The sequence below is a fragment of the Tenrec ecaudatus genome, chromosome 17, assembly GCF_050624435.1.
Source record: "Tenrec ecaudatus isolate mTenEca1 chromosome 17, mTenEca1.hap1, whole genome shotgun sequence".
In the NCBI taxonomy this organism is placed as follows: domain Eukaryota; kingdom Metazoa; phylum Chordata; class Mammalia; order Afrosoricida; family Tenrecidae; genus Tenrec; species Tenrec ecaudatus.
Window position 1 is genome coordinate 30,960,735 of NC_134546.1, and position 18,939 is coordinate 30,979,673.

General features: G+C 40.4%; 1 protein-coding gene and 1 non-coding gene across 4 annotated transcripts in view; one reads left to right on the top strand and one right to left on the bottom strand.

Moving 5' to 3' along the window:
• Positions 1-18,939, bottom strand: part of MAP4K3 (mitogen-activated protein kinase kinase kinase kinase 3) — a 180,041-nt gene that overhangs the window by 33,212 nt on the left and 127,890 nt on the right. For all 3 annotated transcript variants that reach the window (XM_075535824.1, XM_075535823.1, XM_075535825.1), the window contains 5 exons: positions 11,209-11,267; positions 6,201-6,239; positions 5,899-5,952; positions 3,311-3,353; positions 415-574 (listed from right to left, as the gene is read on the bottom strand). In XM_075535824.1, the coding sequence (XP_075391939.1) occupies positions 415-574; positions 3,311-3,353; positions 5,899-5,952; positions 6,201-6,239; positions 11,209-11,267 (355 nt within the window). The remainder of the gene's footprint in view (positions 1-414; positions 575-3,310; positions 3,354-5,898; positions 5,953-6,200; positions 6,240-11,208; positions 11,268-18,939) is intronic.
• LOC142431136 (U6 spliceosomal RNA) lies at positions 16,993-17,099 on the top strand. The gene has a single exon (XR_012780701.1). It is a non-coding gene; the product is annotated as a U6 spliceosomal RNA (small nuclear RNA).

Consider the following 18,939-nt stretch of genomic DNA (forward strand, 5'->3'; position numbering starts at 1 on the left):
TTGAACTTTCATAATATTAAAGTAGCAGTATCTAGTACTAAATAGGAGATAAAAACCTAAAATACAACAATACGCATTATTTTGAAGACAAAAACATGATTAAATGAAGTAAAAGGGTTAAACACATGATCATCTTTTCTAAAACAAAAAAACCAGACACAGAACCTACTCTTCTTGTTTGTGCATGTGACCCGACAGTCTTCCATGAGGAAAGCTGGACATAAAGGGGGCAAAATTCCCCAGATGGGGGTCAGAGGTCACCTTACTATAAAAACCCCTTCTCATTGTGAGGGAGCACGCAGGAAAAAAATCTCTACAGCTATCGACTTTTCTCCTTTCCCACCAGAGTTTTAAATAATCTGCTAAAACAAGCCTTTGCTCCATCATACTTCACCCCCCCCCCCCCCAAATTACCTAAGACGACAGCCTTTTGTGAGGACAATCTAGGAGGGGGCGGTCTAGGGGGAACGTGGGATGGTTTTGCTGGGCTCTCTGATGTGGGGCACCTCTTGATTGTTCCTGGATTAGCATCCTCAGTGGAATGACTTTCCTGTGGGATAAAGATGGACTTCGGCTGAAAACAAAACAAAACAAAACAGACGGGTGACCAAAGGCGAAATCGCTTTCTGACGTTAACACTAGCATGAGAGTGAGCAAAACCCGCGTTGCTGCAAACTCACAGCAACCATTAGCAAACACAATCATCAGGCGGTTTCTCGACGTGTCCTCCAGCGAGGGTTTTACACTTCTGAGGACCGCTCCATCCCTCTTACCATCCCCTGAAATTCTGGGCTCTTGGATTCACTAGTATTGTTTGGCATTCTGCAGGGACTCAAATCCTGTTCCTTTTCCAATGTTTGAGTGTGGGGAACAAAAACAAGCACATCGAGGGCAAGCTAAGGGCTGCAGTGATGGGGCCAGGTCCCCCCCGCCCCCCCCACCCCCCATTCTTACAGGATAGAGAGCCCTCGCTTCCCTTGAAGGATGAGCAGGTATGTGGAGGGGGGATAGTAAAACAAACACCAAAAACATCTTCAGCATAACTTTCCTGGCCTTTGTCAACTGTCTTAACATTTCTTCCTCAGCCCTGTGATCATCCTATCCTGTATCCCTCGAGAAAACTCGATCAAAATTACCCCCTGGGGTCCTCCAATATAGTCACCAAGTTGACCCCTTCCCCTTGAATTAACTGGCTCAGCAGATCCCTTGGAAGTCATTGGTCCTCCCCTGTCACCCTGTTCTTTTGAAGACACCCCTAATGAGACAAAGACAATGTCTTCCTGAAAGCACATGCCTGCAGCCAGCCACCGAGCAGACGGCATGTTGAAACCCGCGTGTGTGGAATAAACCAGGCAGGTGCCAAATAATGAACCTGGCTAGCAAACATGTTTTACTTACCCTGGGGATAGCAAAAGCTTTGGCTTTCAAACTGTCTTCATCAGACAAGGCTATGCGAACATCTCATTCAGATTTATCTTAATGTATCCATTATTGAGAATTTACCCTAAAAATGTACCATCAAATGACGTGCTTCTCAGGTTTTGCTTTGTGCTGTCTCTTCCCCTACCTCCACCCTTACCACTTCTCAAAAAGGCCTCTATGTCTTTCTGTTCATTTTTACAACACTTTCCACTTGGATTTAGCAAGAAAAGAAATCCTGGCCTTCTGATCTCCAGCTTAAATGGAGTTTTTATTGTAAACATTGAGGCGACACAAAGTTCAAACCCTTATTAGGGCAAAACGGTCTCTGAGATTAGTCAATATCTTTTATGCTGATGCTTAATCTTTCAGATTGGGACGAGTACCACATAACATCGTGTCTTACTGGAGAACACCGACACAGCAATGTACGGCCCCCCTAGTGGCTTCCCGTGCACATGAGTGCAATCTCCAGCCAGCTGAAAGCCTGCACAACTTATACATTCTCATAAACATGAATCCTTATTAGGAAGCTTGCCTCTGACACCAGATCCCTACCTTTCTGCTACACCTATATAAAGAAGCATAGTATTATTCACCGGTGTGAATCCAGAACTTCCAATAGTATAAAATGAAATGGCATATAGAAAAACTACAGATACTAAGTCTGGTAAGAGTCTAACTTTCATTTATAACCCGACTTCAAACCTTAAAACAGCATCCCTATTCACCTTTAAAATAAATTCCTTTAAAAAAATCATTTTATTGGGGGTTCGTACAACTCCTGTCACAATCCATACATGCATCCATTGTGTCAAGCACTTTTGCACATTTGTTTTCTTGCTCATTTTCAAACCATTTGCTTTCTACTTGAGCCCTTGGTATCAGCTCCTCATTCCCCCCCCCCCATGAACCCTTGATAATTTATAAATTATTAGTTTATAAAATAAATTTCTTATACAATAAATTCATACCACCATTTTTCCTTCACAACAAACCTATTGGTGGGAATTAACTTTATAAAATGACTTGACTGCTTTATGAGATATATGATATTTTACTGTTTCTAGAAATGACCAAGCATTCTCATATTTTGTATTTTCACTTTAGAAGTATCATCTGAAAATTAAACTTCTGTGATGATAAATTCACTTGAGGGAATTAGCTATGAATGAGCAGATTTCAGGGGTAAAAAAGAATCTTAAAAAAAACGTAGCTTTTCCCTCTCCTCCCTCTCTCCGTTTCTCTGCCACCCCGAGTGTGGTGGTGCTTCGACTTCACCATGTCGTCTCATAAGACTTTCAGGATCAAGAGATTCCTGGCCAAGAAACAGAAGCAGAATCGGCCCATTCCCCAGTGGATTGGAATGAAAACCGGTAATAAAATCAGGTACAACTCCAAGAGAAGACATTGGAGAAGAACCAAGCTGGGGCTGTAAGGAGCCCCCTGAAGGGTGGCACGCACGACCGCATTTTCCCAGGCTCAAATTTGTCCCCATCTGATGACTTGAACTTCTATTGGCAAATAATCTGGTTTATTCCTTGGTTTTTTGCTTCCTAATCAAGTTTAACAATAACTGATGTAAGGCTGTTGGTGCGGAAAAAAAAAGGTACCTTTTCTCATTTGAATAAATGAATATTAATAAAATATAATAATTTTCATTGTACAAAGCTATAGAACATTTTAGAATAAAACAGTAAGTGAAAAATTAATTAAAGCAAAAGTAACTACAATCTTCTATCTGTGGTTAATAACGTCATGACCTCCTCTTTCTGGATCCCAAATGAAAACCAGTTAGGATGTTACTATCAACGTAGAACTAAAATAAAAGAGCATGACCTACCACACACTTGCCCACCCAAAATTTAAACTGAAAAATAAGTGTGCTTACCTTTGGTGGCAAAGGAGGTGGAATTTTGGCTTTCATAGTTGAACTGAAAACACAAAAGCTTAGAATCAGAACTATATTAAAAAGAATACTAAAATACAACTATTTCAGAGATAATGTTACAACACTTGTATCTGTGAGTACTTTTATTCTTCAGACTGAAGTTTTCAGTATCTTTCCAGTGAGAGGTACTATTGTGAAGTGTGTTGGGTGAATATACTTTCTTGGTTTCATGTACTTCACTGAAATTAAACTCGACACTGTCATGACACACTTTCAGTTTATAACAACCGAAAGGTAACTACAGTGATGTAAGGACTGACTGACTTGCTTATGACAAAGTTGACAAAATGACAGCATAAAATAGTATAAAATATGTAAGATTCATTTTCAGTATTAATATATCTTTGAGGAGGCCCATCGAGGCTATCAAATTATATGTAACATTTGTTAGGCTAGAGCTAAGACTCAATATAAATTAAATCAGAGTTAAAAAAAATTAGATCATTTTATTGGGGCTCATACAACTCTTATCACAACCGATAGCTACATCAATTGCGTAAAGCACACTTATACATTCGTTGCCCTCATCATTCTGAAAATTTGCCTTCCGCTTGGGTTCCTGGAATCAGCTCATTTTCCTTTTTTCCCTCCCCCTCCCTCCCCGTTCCCCCTTCCTTCATGAACCCTTAATAATTTATAAATTATTATTTTATTTTATCTTACACTGCTCAGCATCTCCCTTCACCCACTTTCCTGTTGCCCATCCCCCAGAGAGGAGGTTAGATGTAGATCCCGGAGATTGGTTTCCCCTTTCTACTCCCACTTCCCTCCCTGCATCGCCACTCTCACTGTTGGTCCTGAGGGGTTCATCTGTCTAGATTCCCTGTGTTTCCAGATCCAATCTGTACCGCTGTGCATCCTCTGCTCTAACCAGGTTTGCAAGGTAGAATTGGGATCATGATAGTTGGGGGGGTGGGGAGAGTGTTTAAGAACTAGAGGAAAGTTGTGAGTTTCATTATTGCTACACTGAACCCTGAGTGACTCATCTCCTCCCCACTAACTCTCTGCAAGGGATGTCCAGTTGCCTACAGATGGGCACTGGGTTCCCATCATGCGCTCCCCTCATTCATGATATTTTTTTTCTCCCCTGCCTTTGGTGCCTGAAACCTGGTCCCCTCGGCCCTTCATGGTCACCCATGTTAGTGTGCTGCTTTTGTGTGGGTTTTGTTGCTTCTGGGCTAGATGGCCGCTTGTTTACTTTCAAGCCTGTAAGTCCCCAGATGCTATATCCTCTCGATAGCCAGGCACCATCAGCCTTCTTCACTACACTTACTTATGCACACATTCGTCTTCAGTGTTTATGTGAGGAAGGTAATCACACATGATGGCTTTTGTTCCTTAGTGTCTGCTACCTGATCCCTTCAACACCTCGTGTTCACTTAGACTTGTGTGCTTCTTCTCTGTGGGCTTTGTTGCTAGTGAACTAGATGGCCGCTTGATTGTCTTCAAGCCTTTAAGACCCCAGACGCTATATCTTTTGATAGCCGGGCACCATCAGCTTTCTTCACCACGTTTGCTTATGCACACATCTGTCTTCAGTGATGATGTCAGGAAGGTGGGTATCATGAAATGACCGTTTAGCTGAGCAAGGTGCTCTTGTATTGAGGGAATGTGTGCGAGGAGGCCCAATGTCCACTTGCTATCCTACTACTAAACCAATAAATAAATACACATAGGTCTATTTCCCCCACAATCATAAATATATTTACGTATGTCCATGTCTGTATTTAGGCTTCTCTGTATGCCCTTTGCTTTCTACGCCTTTCCTCTATTTCCTTTCGCTTTCCTCCTGTCCTACTACCATGTGCAGCCTTCATTCTGGTTTCAGTAATTCCTCTCAGTTACCTTGCCCTTGGTCATTCCCTACCAGTCCTCCCATGCCCTCCCTCAACTAAATTAAGAGTTTTAAGAATGAAAAGAAAGTATGTAAAGATTAAGCACCAGGGTCCCAGATGAGAAAACCACAGCCCTCGGAGGTGAGGTGAGCAGACCCGAGGCCCCAGACCAGGGAGGCGGGGAGACAAACCCGTGTCCCTGACCCCTAGCCAGGTTCCTTGGCACTCTACCAGGAAGTCACGGCTTTCTTTTAAGAAAAAAACAAACTATGGGGGTCTTTTAAAAAAATTATTTTTTGTGGGGAGTCCCTTTTTAAACACAAACTTTTATATCCCACTGTGTGCATCTGACACACATCAGATGAAACGGAATCAATCATATAATAAGCCTCTTTGTGGCCACACGGTGGTAATTTCAGCAGCTCCCAATCACTAACTTACAGCATTAAAATAGCAGGGAAATGTGCCGCCTTTGCTAACGCCGATTCTAGTAGTTTAGAACTGGGCCTGCTTCCCAAAGTGCTTTCTCATCAACCAGAATAGAGAAAAGAAAAAGGTGGTGGTACAACCCTCAATACTGTATCACCTGTACAAAAATCACCCTTAATAGCAGCTCTCAGACAGATACAATCACGTAAAATAACGCTTTTTCCTTTACCAGAACCAGAAACAAAATCAACCTCCAGAACTTACTGTTTGGAGTCATCATCGTCCCCTTCATCATCTTCTAAATGCGCCACGTGTCCTCTGAAAACAGGGGGGAGTGGGGAAAGATTCCATGACTAAATGGGCTTGACCAAAACCACTTACATTTTAAAAATAAAATGCAGAAATGGTTACTGCAAGACATAACCTTTCTCCATCTTTCTAGATTAGTTTCAGAATTCCCAAAACTCAAGAAAACACTGTAAGCTCCATGACAGATGGGGCATGTTGACTTTATTGCTCCGATATGACACATAAAGCAATGCAAGTGTAATTTAATATTAATTTACCTCTGATGTAGCTCCTCCTCAACAGACTTCAGGAGACTCCTTTAGAGCAAACACACAAAGAGAAAGACATGTAAAACACACAAGGAAAGGAATAGGAAGGATCTATTTTCATCCCTTCAACTTAGTTCATAACATTTTTTAAGCATTATTTTACGAACTACTGAAAATTTGCTGCAAAGATCTCTGAACCTTAAAACACCACGTATGAGGAGATATCTGCATTTTCTACAGCTACTATGTATTTAAAATGCAGAATATAAATCCTAACGCTCACTTGAAACGACTGATACAGACAGAAGACAACCCCCCACGAAATGTCACAAGAAGACTGAGCAAACAAGAATTGCCGGGTCACCGTCTAGGTCTTTCAGGAGCCAAATCTCACCTGGAACATTGTACCTGACACCTGAAATGATTATTTTCTTTTTCATAAAATGAGGAAGGTGACAGACCCTTAAAAAAACAAAAGAAAACAAAAAAACCCCATGCTCTCAGGCAATCCTACACAATGACGCTCAACACGTTGGCGCTCTCTGCAAAAGCACGCATGCGTGTGATGGGGACACGGGAATGCGGTAGCACTGGGTTTCCACGGAAGACGCGCACTCACCTCGGCCACTGGTACTCCAGGGGTGCACTGGCAAACACATTTACACTTTTGGGAGACTAAGCCTGTATCAGACCAGGTGTGAGCATTTTACTATAACAACACTGTAAAAAACTGTTTTTGTTTTTTTTTCCAGGAATATGAGAGACAACGCCGGGCACTTCTAAATTCCCTTATTTTCCCTGCACCCTCCGGCAGGAACCCCGGGTCCTGGGTCCAGTTATATACTCTTCACGCACAGAAATTCAAACCGCCTTCTGACCACCAATGAGAGAGAAATCAACTTACAAGTAATGCGGAGAAAGTGACCCAGCAAAAAGCTGATTCTCCCCCAAAGTTTTAAGGCAGTGCCTTTCAAAGCAACTTTCCTAATATCTCTTTTGGAAAAACGACCCACAGGATTACGTGACGCATAATATACCAAGCTTCCAAGAAATGCTGTAAGAAACTACCATAAAAGAGGTGTCATTTGAAATTGTCCATCCAGAAAAGAATACGCTATCGATGGTAATATGTAATAGGTACGCGATTGTTATTTTAAAAAATAAACTAATAAGAGAGAGCGGTTTTTCCCTTAAGCACCTGAGGATATTTTTTGAGCCATATCTTTCTCCAGCGAAGAATGTCAGGATTTGAAAATAGGGAGGAAATTTTCAATTTACTTTCAATTTCTATATTTAATTATATTCCTAAGACTTTTTAAAAAAAGGAATCTGTCTGAAAATACTGGGTTCTCTAAGAATATAAGAAAAAGGGTGGAAAAGCACTAGCTTACAGTCTACAGACTCATACATCTATTTTATTCTTGAGGCTCTCCTATGTTTATGAAGATACAGAATATCTTACGTATCTTAACAAAGTTGTTAACACAGTTGCAGATATATGTGGCTTGCTCTTTAGATGTTATGGATATATAATAGAATGGTTACATTCCTAAAACATGTTTGTTGTAAATATTAATGAGAGTACTGGAGAAAAAAGTAATATTGATTTGTTCACCAAGAATGTGTCCTACACAATAAATGATGTCACTATTCACTAGGCTACTTGGGATTTTTCTTTATGGAATTTTTAAGAAAAAGTAAATCAAAGTAAAAATGATGCCTTCAACTTTTGAATTTGTAAACCAATCTGAAGGATCAGCAAATGTTGGTGAAATGACTGAAGATGGAAGCATGTAAAGACACAGGTCTACGTAACTGATGGACGGACTAAAGAAACCTGTACGGAAGAAAGTCTTAAGACTGCACCCTAAGCACCTGTCCCTATTCAGATTACTGAAGGGCTTCATACTGCAGGTTCCTAAAAACCTTCTAAAATTCTTTAATTGCTCAAGAAATTTCCTAAGTGCTACCCTGAAATACATTTAAACCCCAACCTTGAGCATAGTTACTCATTCATGCTCTTTGCTCACATAGGAGAATACGTCAGGGTTGCTACAAAACCAGTATCTCAACACATCCTACTAGGTCTATATACTGTAACTCTTCCCCAGAGTCCCGCCCTCCTTGTTACCCCGGACACCACATCAAGTACTCCAGCATGCGCAAGGGACTCAGATTGTGTTCCCTTTCAGTGCTCTGAGTTTGGGAAACAAAAAGCCCAAGGGGGCGAGAGCAGGGCTGTGGGGTGAACAGGGTGAAGCTTCCCAGCGAACACTTTCATAACACACCCCTGTGAGCATCCTGTATCTTTAAGAAAAGTTAGCAGGACGACTCCTTTGGAATTTCAAACTCCAGCCATCATCGCGTTTTGCGCTGACTGCTCGGCCTTGAACTCGTCTCTGAGGTCTTCTCGGACATCCCTGACATGCGTCACCCGCCTAAAACATGGTTGTTCGGGGGTCCTTTAAGCTTGTTGCAGCTCTTCAATCACTAGGGTAGGTGGTCACTTGAATTTTGTTAAAAATTTGGGATTAGCCCAGACTTTAAAAACAGTTCTTTCCAATGGCGGGCACGCACACACGTTTTTGGAGACACGTACGCGACACCAAGACAAGCTGGTTACTGAGATGTGCGCAGTTCGGCACCGAGCAGAGGCATGTTTGAACACGTTCTGTTTGGAATAAACCTACGTGGTTCTGAACAGGTGCCCTCCAGCAATGCTTTTTGACTTCCTCTCGTAGGACTAACCCATCAGCCGCCCTTATTCAATGGACGCCCCATATGGGCTCCAAGTGACACGATACGGAAAAGAACAACACGCTGCCGGCACCTGCGTCATCCCCACAATCACCGCTGCGTGCAAGGCCACGGGGCAGCGCTAAGTCTTAAGCGGACAAGAAGCTTTACAAGCAACTATTACATGTCACACTTAGAACACAACGTAGGCACCAAGAAAGTCCCATTTTACATGAGGAAATTAAGGGAGCTTCTCAGTTGCGACGCTTACAGGAAGAGCCAGTTCTGACTCTCAACCTGGCATTCACTACTGCTACTTTCTATGTTTGCACCAGACAGACGTGTAGCTAAACGTACTCTCCTCACTGTAATTAAGTCACTAGAGAAATACAGGAACTAATTTAGGGTTTTCTCTTAAAAAATATTTTGTTAGGTTTTACATATTGGCCAGAAAAGATGATCCGTTTTCAAACTGATCCCCGTGTCAGAATTCAAAAGAAGGTAACCCAGTATGCCTTCCATTGTAAGTAAGAAAACCTTATATCCTAGATTGCAATTCTAATGAGACAGTCTGGTCGGGTCTGCAATAGGTAGAAACCCACAAATGAAAATCTGTCTGCCTGATCACCTGTGGAGAAAGCAGGAAATCCTATGATTTGTATAAAAACACTGCCTAGTCACGAAAATAAAGCAGACATATCAATACAGTAAGAGAAGTGCTACATCCATGCTCATGTCACATGTATGTATATACCTGCACACGAAACACAGCCAAATGTCACACTCTGGCCAACCTACCTTGCCAGTGATTCGTTATACAGAATACAGTTCCTTAAGCAGGGATCCGATTCATCAAAAAATGAAGGTTGGCAAATTGTTAACATTTTACCTAGCCAACGTGAATATAAAAACTGAAAATATCTAACAGACAAAGTCCAGCAATGGGGACTAAAGAATCTGGAAAAATGTTTAGTGATCTGCACTGCATCTTCCTGGGCTCCTTTGAAAGTATATAATTTCTAAAAATTTGTTTAAAATAAACCAAGAAAGTAAATGAACTAGCTCTACCAGAGGACCCAGACTCTTAAAGAACACCCAAATTCGCTTTAATGGCCTCAAAACTAGTGGGCTCCTAGTTGGTAAAGTAACTTGAGAGAAGTCTCAGAGTGATTTTACTTGACAACCTATCAAGAGACATATTTTCTTGACTATTGTCAAAGTAGAGCAAGCGATAAACTGCAGATTATTTAGATAAAATTTCATAATCTGATGAATTTGATTGTATACTTATTTTGTTTTAGAAATTATAATTAATTTTAATAAAGCAATTAATAGTATTTAAACAAAGTCAGCTTAAATGCAAATGAATATTTTTCTCTAGGTTTTCATTCAAAGCCTTTACTCTGTATTGGAAATAATACACTAGTTAAATAAAAACCAAGCATTTATTTTACAAAATACACACAACTCTAATGCAAGGGAAATTTTATGTTGTCCTAATAGTTAAAATAATTTCTACATTTCTAGGAGGTATAGTCAATTTAAATATATTTATTAATAAACTAGTGTTTATAGCCAATGACCGTTAACCCATGATTCATGAATTTCATGAATTGAGTGAGAGCATACTGGGAGGACTAGTGGAGTCCCACGCCTCTCACTTCTAGTCCAACTTAAATTGTTAGAGCTTGGAATATATCTATATATCTATATATATATATATATATCTCACTGAGGCCCTACCCTCTAGATTGCATCTGGTGCAGAGCTGGCACTGAATAAGTGCCAATTTTATTTTTTCATGAAATGGTAACTTTTAAGACACTCGGCGCAAATTTTAACTATTGCCTACTTTTTCAAAGAGTCTAGCAGCTAAAAGGTTAATCTTAAAATTTCTAAATAACATGACTCCTTCCTTTCTAGCTGTTTTCACTGGCCGGGATATGCAAGAAAATGTCCCAAAGTAAGCTTCGTGAGGAATCAGCAGGCCAACTTTGCAAACAAAATCAACGAAGTGCTATAATATGTTTATCTTCAAATAGAATTTACTTGACTTTCTCTAACATGCTAGATTTGGATAGTAGCAGAAAATAAATATTCAAGTTGATCTCCCCATTATGACAAGTAACTAAATGATTAACAATGCAACAGTGAAAAAAGCTAAAAGCATATTATAAAATACGCCCGCCAGTCCAATACAACTTACCAGCTTAAATGACAAGATATAACAGTAAAGCAATTATTTTCCACTTAAAGTTCATTGTGAGAGAACTTTACTTACTTGTTTGCACCTAAAAAGTAACTACTCTGTTGTCCTTGCCCACACTCCAGCTGCAGATCCTAGTAGAACAAAACAAAGTAAGTAAAACGGTAGTTTGTAGCATTATTATTTTAAAAGGACAAGTCAGACTTCAAATAAATCTGAAATAAATCTGTATTGCTATAAGTTCATAAAATAAGAAGGCATGAAAGGACTTAGTCATTGTTTTTTTAAGAAGTATATAGTCCTGATTTACCTCAGATTTCAGTACTTTTCTTTAAATTTGTTTGTATAATACATTCAGGTTTCATGGCTGGCTGCTATTGTGATAAACTTTTTTTAAAAAAGAAAAACTCAAATAAAATACATATTCCAAAGTTAAAATGAAGCAAAATGATTAGAGAATAACAAAATCTTGGTTTGAGCTGGAACTGGATCTGAAGTAATTATGTACATATATACATTGTTTTGTATCTCCTGTTTGCTCATGAATGTATTTTTAGAAAACTTCTTATTGTGAATTAGGTGGGGTTTAATAGGTAACCATTTTAAAAGATGTGAAATAAACTATTTTAAGTAAATGATGCATGTGAACACGTACCAGATTCTGGGTTATACTGAAGAACTTTTAAGACATTTTTATTAAAAAAGTGCCTAGTTAGCAAAACATCAAATGAACATTTTTATTAGGGCAACTGCTCAACTATTTAATCAATTCCACTGAAAGCTGCAAGAGTTTTAAGAATCAAAGCTTAAGGAGATGAATAATGTGTCATATTTAAACAGCTTCTCTAGAAATCTAGGTGCTTCCCAACAATCGCGTACAATGTCCATGTACAACAAAGTGGTCTTTTTTCTTTTTAAAGTCATTTCGTTTCAAACCCCGTTTTAACCATACAGGAATCCAGGAGAATAACTGAAATTAATTTGTTTTCATTAAAACACACTATTCTTAAAACGCTTTGATTTTTTTTATAAGAGATTGTCAGATGCATGCTCAGGAAGGACATCGTGCACTTGAACTTGTGGAAATCTCCTGAGACTGCTCCAGGCAGACAGACAGCGCCTGCCATGCTCCACAGCAGTGAGGACACAGTTCTCTTCCAGAACCACTGTGCACTTTCACGACGAGACTCAGGAGTCAATAAAAATAGTAGACAGGACATTGGTGGCAGGATGGATAAATAGACGTTAGTACAAACACACAATGGAAAATTACACGTTAGAGAATGTTGAAACCCCTTAATGACAGGGATAGATGCGGAGGAACTTAGGCTGAGGGAAGTGAGCCCATCACAAAGGGGCAAAAATATTGTATGAGACCACTGCAATTAAAACATAAATCAAGAAAAGTTTTTCACACCCAAAGAAACATCCTTTGGTGGTTCGCACAGGTGGGAGGGAAGGAGAAGCAATAGGCTAGAGGTGGACAGGCATTACACTGGTGAAGGAGAAGATCTTAAAACAGGGAAAAGGGCACAAAAGAGAAACGAAAGAGGAGGAGTGTGACGGAGCAAAGGATTGAGGGGTCTGAATGGTGCAGAAGTAGTTGAAGACAAAAATGATGACCTAATATGTAAACTCCCACCAGTTCACAATAGAAAGTTAAAAAAACAGTAATAAAGTAGGAGGCGGGATTGTACTCGGCAGGTTTTAAGCTCCTTAAAGACAGAAATCATCAAATCCACCTGACATTCCCAGGCCTGAGGGATCACACAATACCATGCACACCTTAACCAGCCTCGGAATGCCTGTTGAATCCCATGTTTTCCTATTAACAGGCAATTAACACTATAGCCTTGTTAAAATTCAAAATATGATTCTAGGTCACAAAATTATCATGGCCAGGAGTATGAAAGTTCTAAACAATACCTAACATTGTGGTGAAAGACGCTTTAAAATTTAAGTACTCTAAGATCAATCAATCAATACAAATTCTGGTTTAGACAAGGCCCTAAATTTGACTTCTTCAGTATTTGCGTTCTGCTATACATAATGGTAAATGTTTCCTACCCACAGCAGAAATGATTGTAATAAACAAACAAAAATTAGTTGACTCACATTGGCCTCAATGTAATTTTAACAAACGAACACCTGTTCTTTAATTGATAATGGCATTTTTTTTTTTGGTTGGTGGTGGTGGTGGTGGTGGGCTAATGGCATATTTTTAATGGGATAAAATCACTGTTTCATTGGGGTTTTGTATTTTATCAGGACTGTCACACAAAGCATAGCCTGAGCAACTGAAGCGCCATAGCTTGAGATAAAAATCCATTACCATCAAGTAGGTTCCAATTCACAGTAACTCTTTAGGACACAGTAGAACTGTCCCACAGGTTTCCAAGGCTGTCATTGTTTTGGAGAGAAGTCCTGCAGGCACAGGGGTTAACTGCTTGGCTGCCGACCCAAAGGTTGGTGGTTCAAACCCCATGGGGGCAAGCGATGGCAGCTCGCCATTGTAAAGATCTACAGCCTGGGAAACCCGAGGTAGCGGGTTCTGCGCTGTCCTACGGGTCCCTATGAGTCTGAACCAACTCAACGGCACTAGGTGCTTTGCTTGATTTTAATCTTAGGGAGAAAGACTGCCGCATCTCTCTCCCGGGAGTGGTGGCTGCAGTTTCTAACCACTTGGCCTTCTGTTAGCAGCCAAGTACTTGGCCATTACATCACCATGCTGCCTTGACTCGATATCAAAACCAACCTCGCTGCACTGGGTCAATACTGACTCATCGTGATCCCCGGTGGGTTTCCCAGACTGTTTCCGAGAGTAGAAAGGCAGTCTTACTCCCTCGGAACTGCTGCTGGTTTTGGACGGCAGACTGTACAGATCGCAGCCCGACTCGTCACCTCTACATCACCAGGCTGCCCGGACTTGATAGAAGAACCTTGCAATGCTGACACTTAGAAAAGAGAAGTAGGGCTACGTCTCTAAATCCAACTTGGTTTTTCAGCCATAGGTAACTGGGATTTCTAGCAGGTTAGCGATTTCTCTAGTCAATCTAATCTTACCCCCTAAATCAAAGGACAGCTTCCAAGAGCATTGTGCAGAGCGGCCCTGCTCCTGTTACACCTATAAACATAGGGTGTCACCTTAACAACTACTCTGGAATCACCTGCCAATTAACTGCCTGGTAACTTAATGATAAAAAACACTGAGATCAGTAATGTACTTAGAACTGTCTAAACGAAATGAAATAATATTTTAATAAAAATTTGAGCCTATGTTTATATACAGAATAATAACTGAGGCAGGGGAGAAGTTATAAATAACTTCAAACCTGATGATTAAACACTCCCTGACTTACATGGAAAATTAAAATGGAACGGACCACATTCCTCATCAACAACGCCCTGCCACTGTATCATACACGGAACAAAACCAAAAGCAGTGCGCTAGACACACGTTTACGAATTATACTTAAAGACCAACATCTCTTAAAAGGTGTCAAACCTTATTTAACTAAATAATTTCTCTCCCCTTTCCAATCACCTATTCTATGGCTGGAATTCAGGCAGTCAATCAGATAAAGAAAGTGTGACGAATAAATATAGAAAGAAAGCAACACGAACCCAGTACAATGTTAGTAGCTATTGACGTAGCTTTGAGGCAATCCAAGAAAGCGTGATCTAAAAGGCTCTTCAAAAGCAACGTGGAAAACATTCAGAATTAAAAGCAAACAAACATTAGATAGCTAGCAATATGGACAGTCTTTACAAACTAAGAATACATTTAAGCAAGCAAGGATAGGAAAAAATTAATCGCATTAACATACATCAACTTATTAATGAACAACTCCACAGTAAAATCAAATAAGTAAGAACACGTATTAAGAACATGCAATGGGTCGGTGTAAATTCAATCTGAAAATGGAAACAAAACTTGAAGTTGGTTATCCCAGCCCAAATAAAGTTTGGGGACAGAGTGTCTCAAATTCGGCGACTCATTTTCATGGCGGGGAGATTTCTAAAATGTAGAATGGAAACCTTGAAGAAAGCATGGTGTGAGAAAGAGCTGAAAACAAACAAAACAGGTGCAGTGGGACACAGAAAAAGGAAAATTTATAGTCAAGAAAAATCCCGTGGCAGCTCTAACTCTCGCCACACGATTATAAAATCTGTGGCTTCGAGGAAAACAGCTAGACCAACAGTTAGACCTGAAACAGTTGCTAAAACAATGCTTAAAAATGCTTTACGATATATCTAAATTGGGGGAAAAGATTAGCTGAAAGCATTTTTTTTCCTCATAAAAGAGCAGTTTATGGCATGACTAGAGTTGCTAGCAAGGTGAAATCTTCCAGGTAAGAGCCCTTTGAATGTGGTGAATGATCGACAGAAGAAACAGGGGGTGAAGCCAGGAAAATCAGAGATTTCACATCTCTCAAAAGTCTGAGCAGCAAGTAGAGGGGAGCATTAAATGACTCAACAGGATTGTGCCTAACAAAAGCAGAAGATGAAGGAGCCCACAACGGAACAACATGACACCTGGGCGACACAGCTGGAAACAGACTAGGAGATTTCTATCACCGTGAGATTCTGAAGCGGGATTTCCCTTGAAATTCTTTTTCCACAATTAAGTAAAGTGGCCACGACACATAGATTTTAGAGCACTCCTAAATAAACAAAGTTGACATCCATTGTTTCTTTTCTGGAATAAGTTTGTGACATTATTCAATTCTGACCCAATTCACAGGAACTTTAAAATACTCTCCAGTATCTACTGATATTAATCATATATCATTTGTGATATGCATTACTGTTTTAACTATAACTTAAATATTTTATCCATAGTTTGCCAGGGGTTTGAGAAGCTTCTTTAGAGCAATGCTTGTTTTACTACTCCTTTGTATTCCTTCATAGTAGTTAATAGTGTCTTACATGTAATTCTCTCAAAGTATCTTTTACTGCTGGATGGCCCAAAATTCTTGGGCAAATGAAAAAGAGAAAAAACAGCACCAACTCAGACACATTTATAACACCCATAACCTTCTAATCTAAAGGCAGAAGAAATCTATCTTTGAGAAGAAATCGATTTTAAGGTTACAAGAGGAATGGGTACATTTTAATGATGTCAATTTGGTTGGGTTTTCAACTCTGCAGATGTCCTTTTTCAAAATTAAGGTCTTTCTTAATGGCTTCCAATCCTCCAAAGCAAGCTGTTGGTCTGGCGTCCTATATTATGACCTCACCTTTAGCGATTAAAAAAAAATTATTGGAGTAACAAAAATAGAAGCCTGAGTCTACATGAATTTTTTATTATAAAATGCATACATGTGTGATCCCCTAATAAAACGATTAAAAAAATCCCAAAACCAAAAACAACAACAAAAAAAACGCATACATGTAACACTTAAAACAATGACATGTAAGTGGCAGAATCCTTTAAAGGAGTCAACAGTTGCTCCGGTTCTCAAAGGCTTTTGGGATCTCAGCTTAGTGTCACTGGACTAAAGGACAGAGCGAGACACGTTGTCGGGAGAAAGACGGGGCCTTTCTAGCCCCAGTCCCAGTCTCGGAAACCCAAGGGAGAGTCAATATGAGTCAGCATTGATTCAGTGGCCGTGAAAATAATGGTAAATGAGTTAACACATGTAAAGGGGTTAAAGAATGTCTCCCACATAAAGAGCTATTGCTATCATCAGGAATAGGAATTTTAAGGTTGAGTTTATGCTAATCTGACAAAGACCTTACTCCCCCTCCTTCTACCAGAAATAGCCCCATCTTTTCTTTGTTGCCCACTGGCCACGGCTCTCCTCAAAGCCTTCCTCTCTCACAGACCAGCATCTGATCCTATTGGGACCCCTTCTCGTGTTCCCTTCGGCAGCACATATACCGAAATTGGAACGATACAGAGAAGATTAGCATGGCCCCCGCGCAAGGATGACAGGCAAATTCGTGAAGCGTTCCATATGAAAAAGAAACCCTTCTCCCTGTGGGCGCGGGGACAGGCGGTGGCCCAAAAAAGGTGTACTTCAAGGGGAAAAGGCCACCAGAGTTCACTCAAATGTCCAGGCTGGTTCCACACAAAGGTCCTGGAAGGAATACTTCTAATTCTAAGACATTATATTTCTGTATTATTTTGCTCTTTCTTGCCTGTACAATATTAATGAAAAAAAATAACTAACTTCAATCTTCTTTTGTGGTCTATTTCAGTACCAGATTTCACTGTCATCCCAGACTATTGTCCTGTGCCATCAAATTGGTCTGGATCATAGCAACCTGGGACAAGAGCAGAACTGCCGCGTGGGCCTAGGTGGTGATCCTCATAGCAACTGATGGTTTTTTCCCCAGGGAGCTCCTGGCTTTGTTCTGGCCGACAGAGAGCTTAGCCATCTCTCTTTCCCGAGATGTAGTCCATTTGATTCCTACGCATGCTATACACCGAGCAAGCAAAAGGGCATTGAAACTACACTAACGAAAGAACGGACTAAAATGGTTGTCAGAAGAGACTCTGAGACTTGCTCTCGGATGAAGAGCAGCTCACGTGAATGGAAGAATGATGAAATAAGACTTGAACAGAAGATGTGAAAAAGACAGAGTTTTACAAGAATGACGAAGTAGCAAGGACATGGAGCTAGAACACCAAAACGGAACGCACTAGGTATTTCTCAGACTGAAGAAAAGTCAAGTCTTGACTTGTAAAACTGAGTGATGCGGGAGCATCAAAAGATAAGGAAAGAATACAGAGTCGCGGTCAAGCATTTCAGGAAGCAGTATGAGATCAAGAACCAATGGTATTGAAGGAAACGACCAAGGTACAATGAGGCATCGGGGAAAATAAGGTTCAAGGTTCAAGGAAAACCAGTTAAGGTGTTTCAACAAATAGATGTGACCATGGAAACCATCTATAGTCACTCATTGATGCCAAGAAATTTGGAAGACTGCTACCTCGTCAACTAACTCAGAGACCCCTTTTTGTTCATTACAAAGAGAGGTGACCCAACAGAGATGGAAATTATTGAACAATATCAGTATCGCAGGCAAGTAAAATTACTGAAGACAATTCAAACACAGCTGTAGCAACATACGGGCAGGAACGTGAAGGTGAATTCAGAAGGCGGCCTATCCCAAGGGGTACATTTTTACTGATGTCTGATGGTCCTTGGTAAAAGGAGAGAGTACCAGAAAGATGCTTCCTTGTGTTTTGATTAACAAAGGCATCTGACTGTGTGGATCACAACAAACTAAGGATTACAACTCAAAGTAAAGAAACCAAAATCTTCACAAGCGGACCAATAGGTGACATCACGATATAGGAAGAAAAGTCTGTTTCGCTCCATAACCAGTAGTCATGGAAGTGGCAGCCAGGAGTTCCAATGATGCATTGCCCGGGGTCAACCTGAGATTGGGCTACATCCTTCCAACCCCTGAAGCGCTTGCTGGTGAACATCAGGCCCTCACTATGGATTATACACAACTCAATGTAAAGGAAACCCGAATCTTCCCAACCGGACCTACTGGTCACATAATGATGAAGAAAAGACTGAAGTGGACGAGGAGCTTATCTTGCTTGGACCCATAATCAATATTCACTGAAGCAGCAGCACTCTTAGGAGTGTTTGAAGAGCAAGGATGTTTCTGTGGGGTCTAAGGTTTACCTGACCCAGGCCATGGTATTTTCAATTGTCTCCACTAAAACAGGAAGACTGAAGAAGAACTGATGCCCTTGAATTACGGTATTGATGAAGAATACTCAAAGTACCATGGACTACCCAAAGAACAAATATATCTGTTTTGGAAGAAGGATGACCAGAA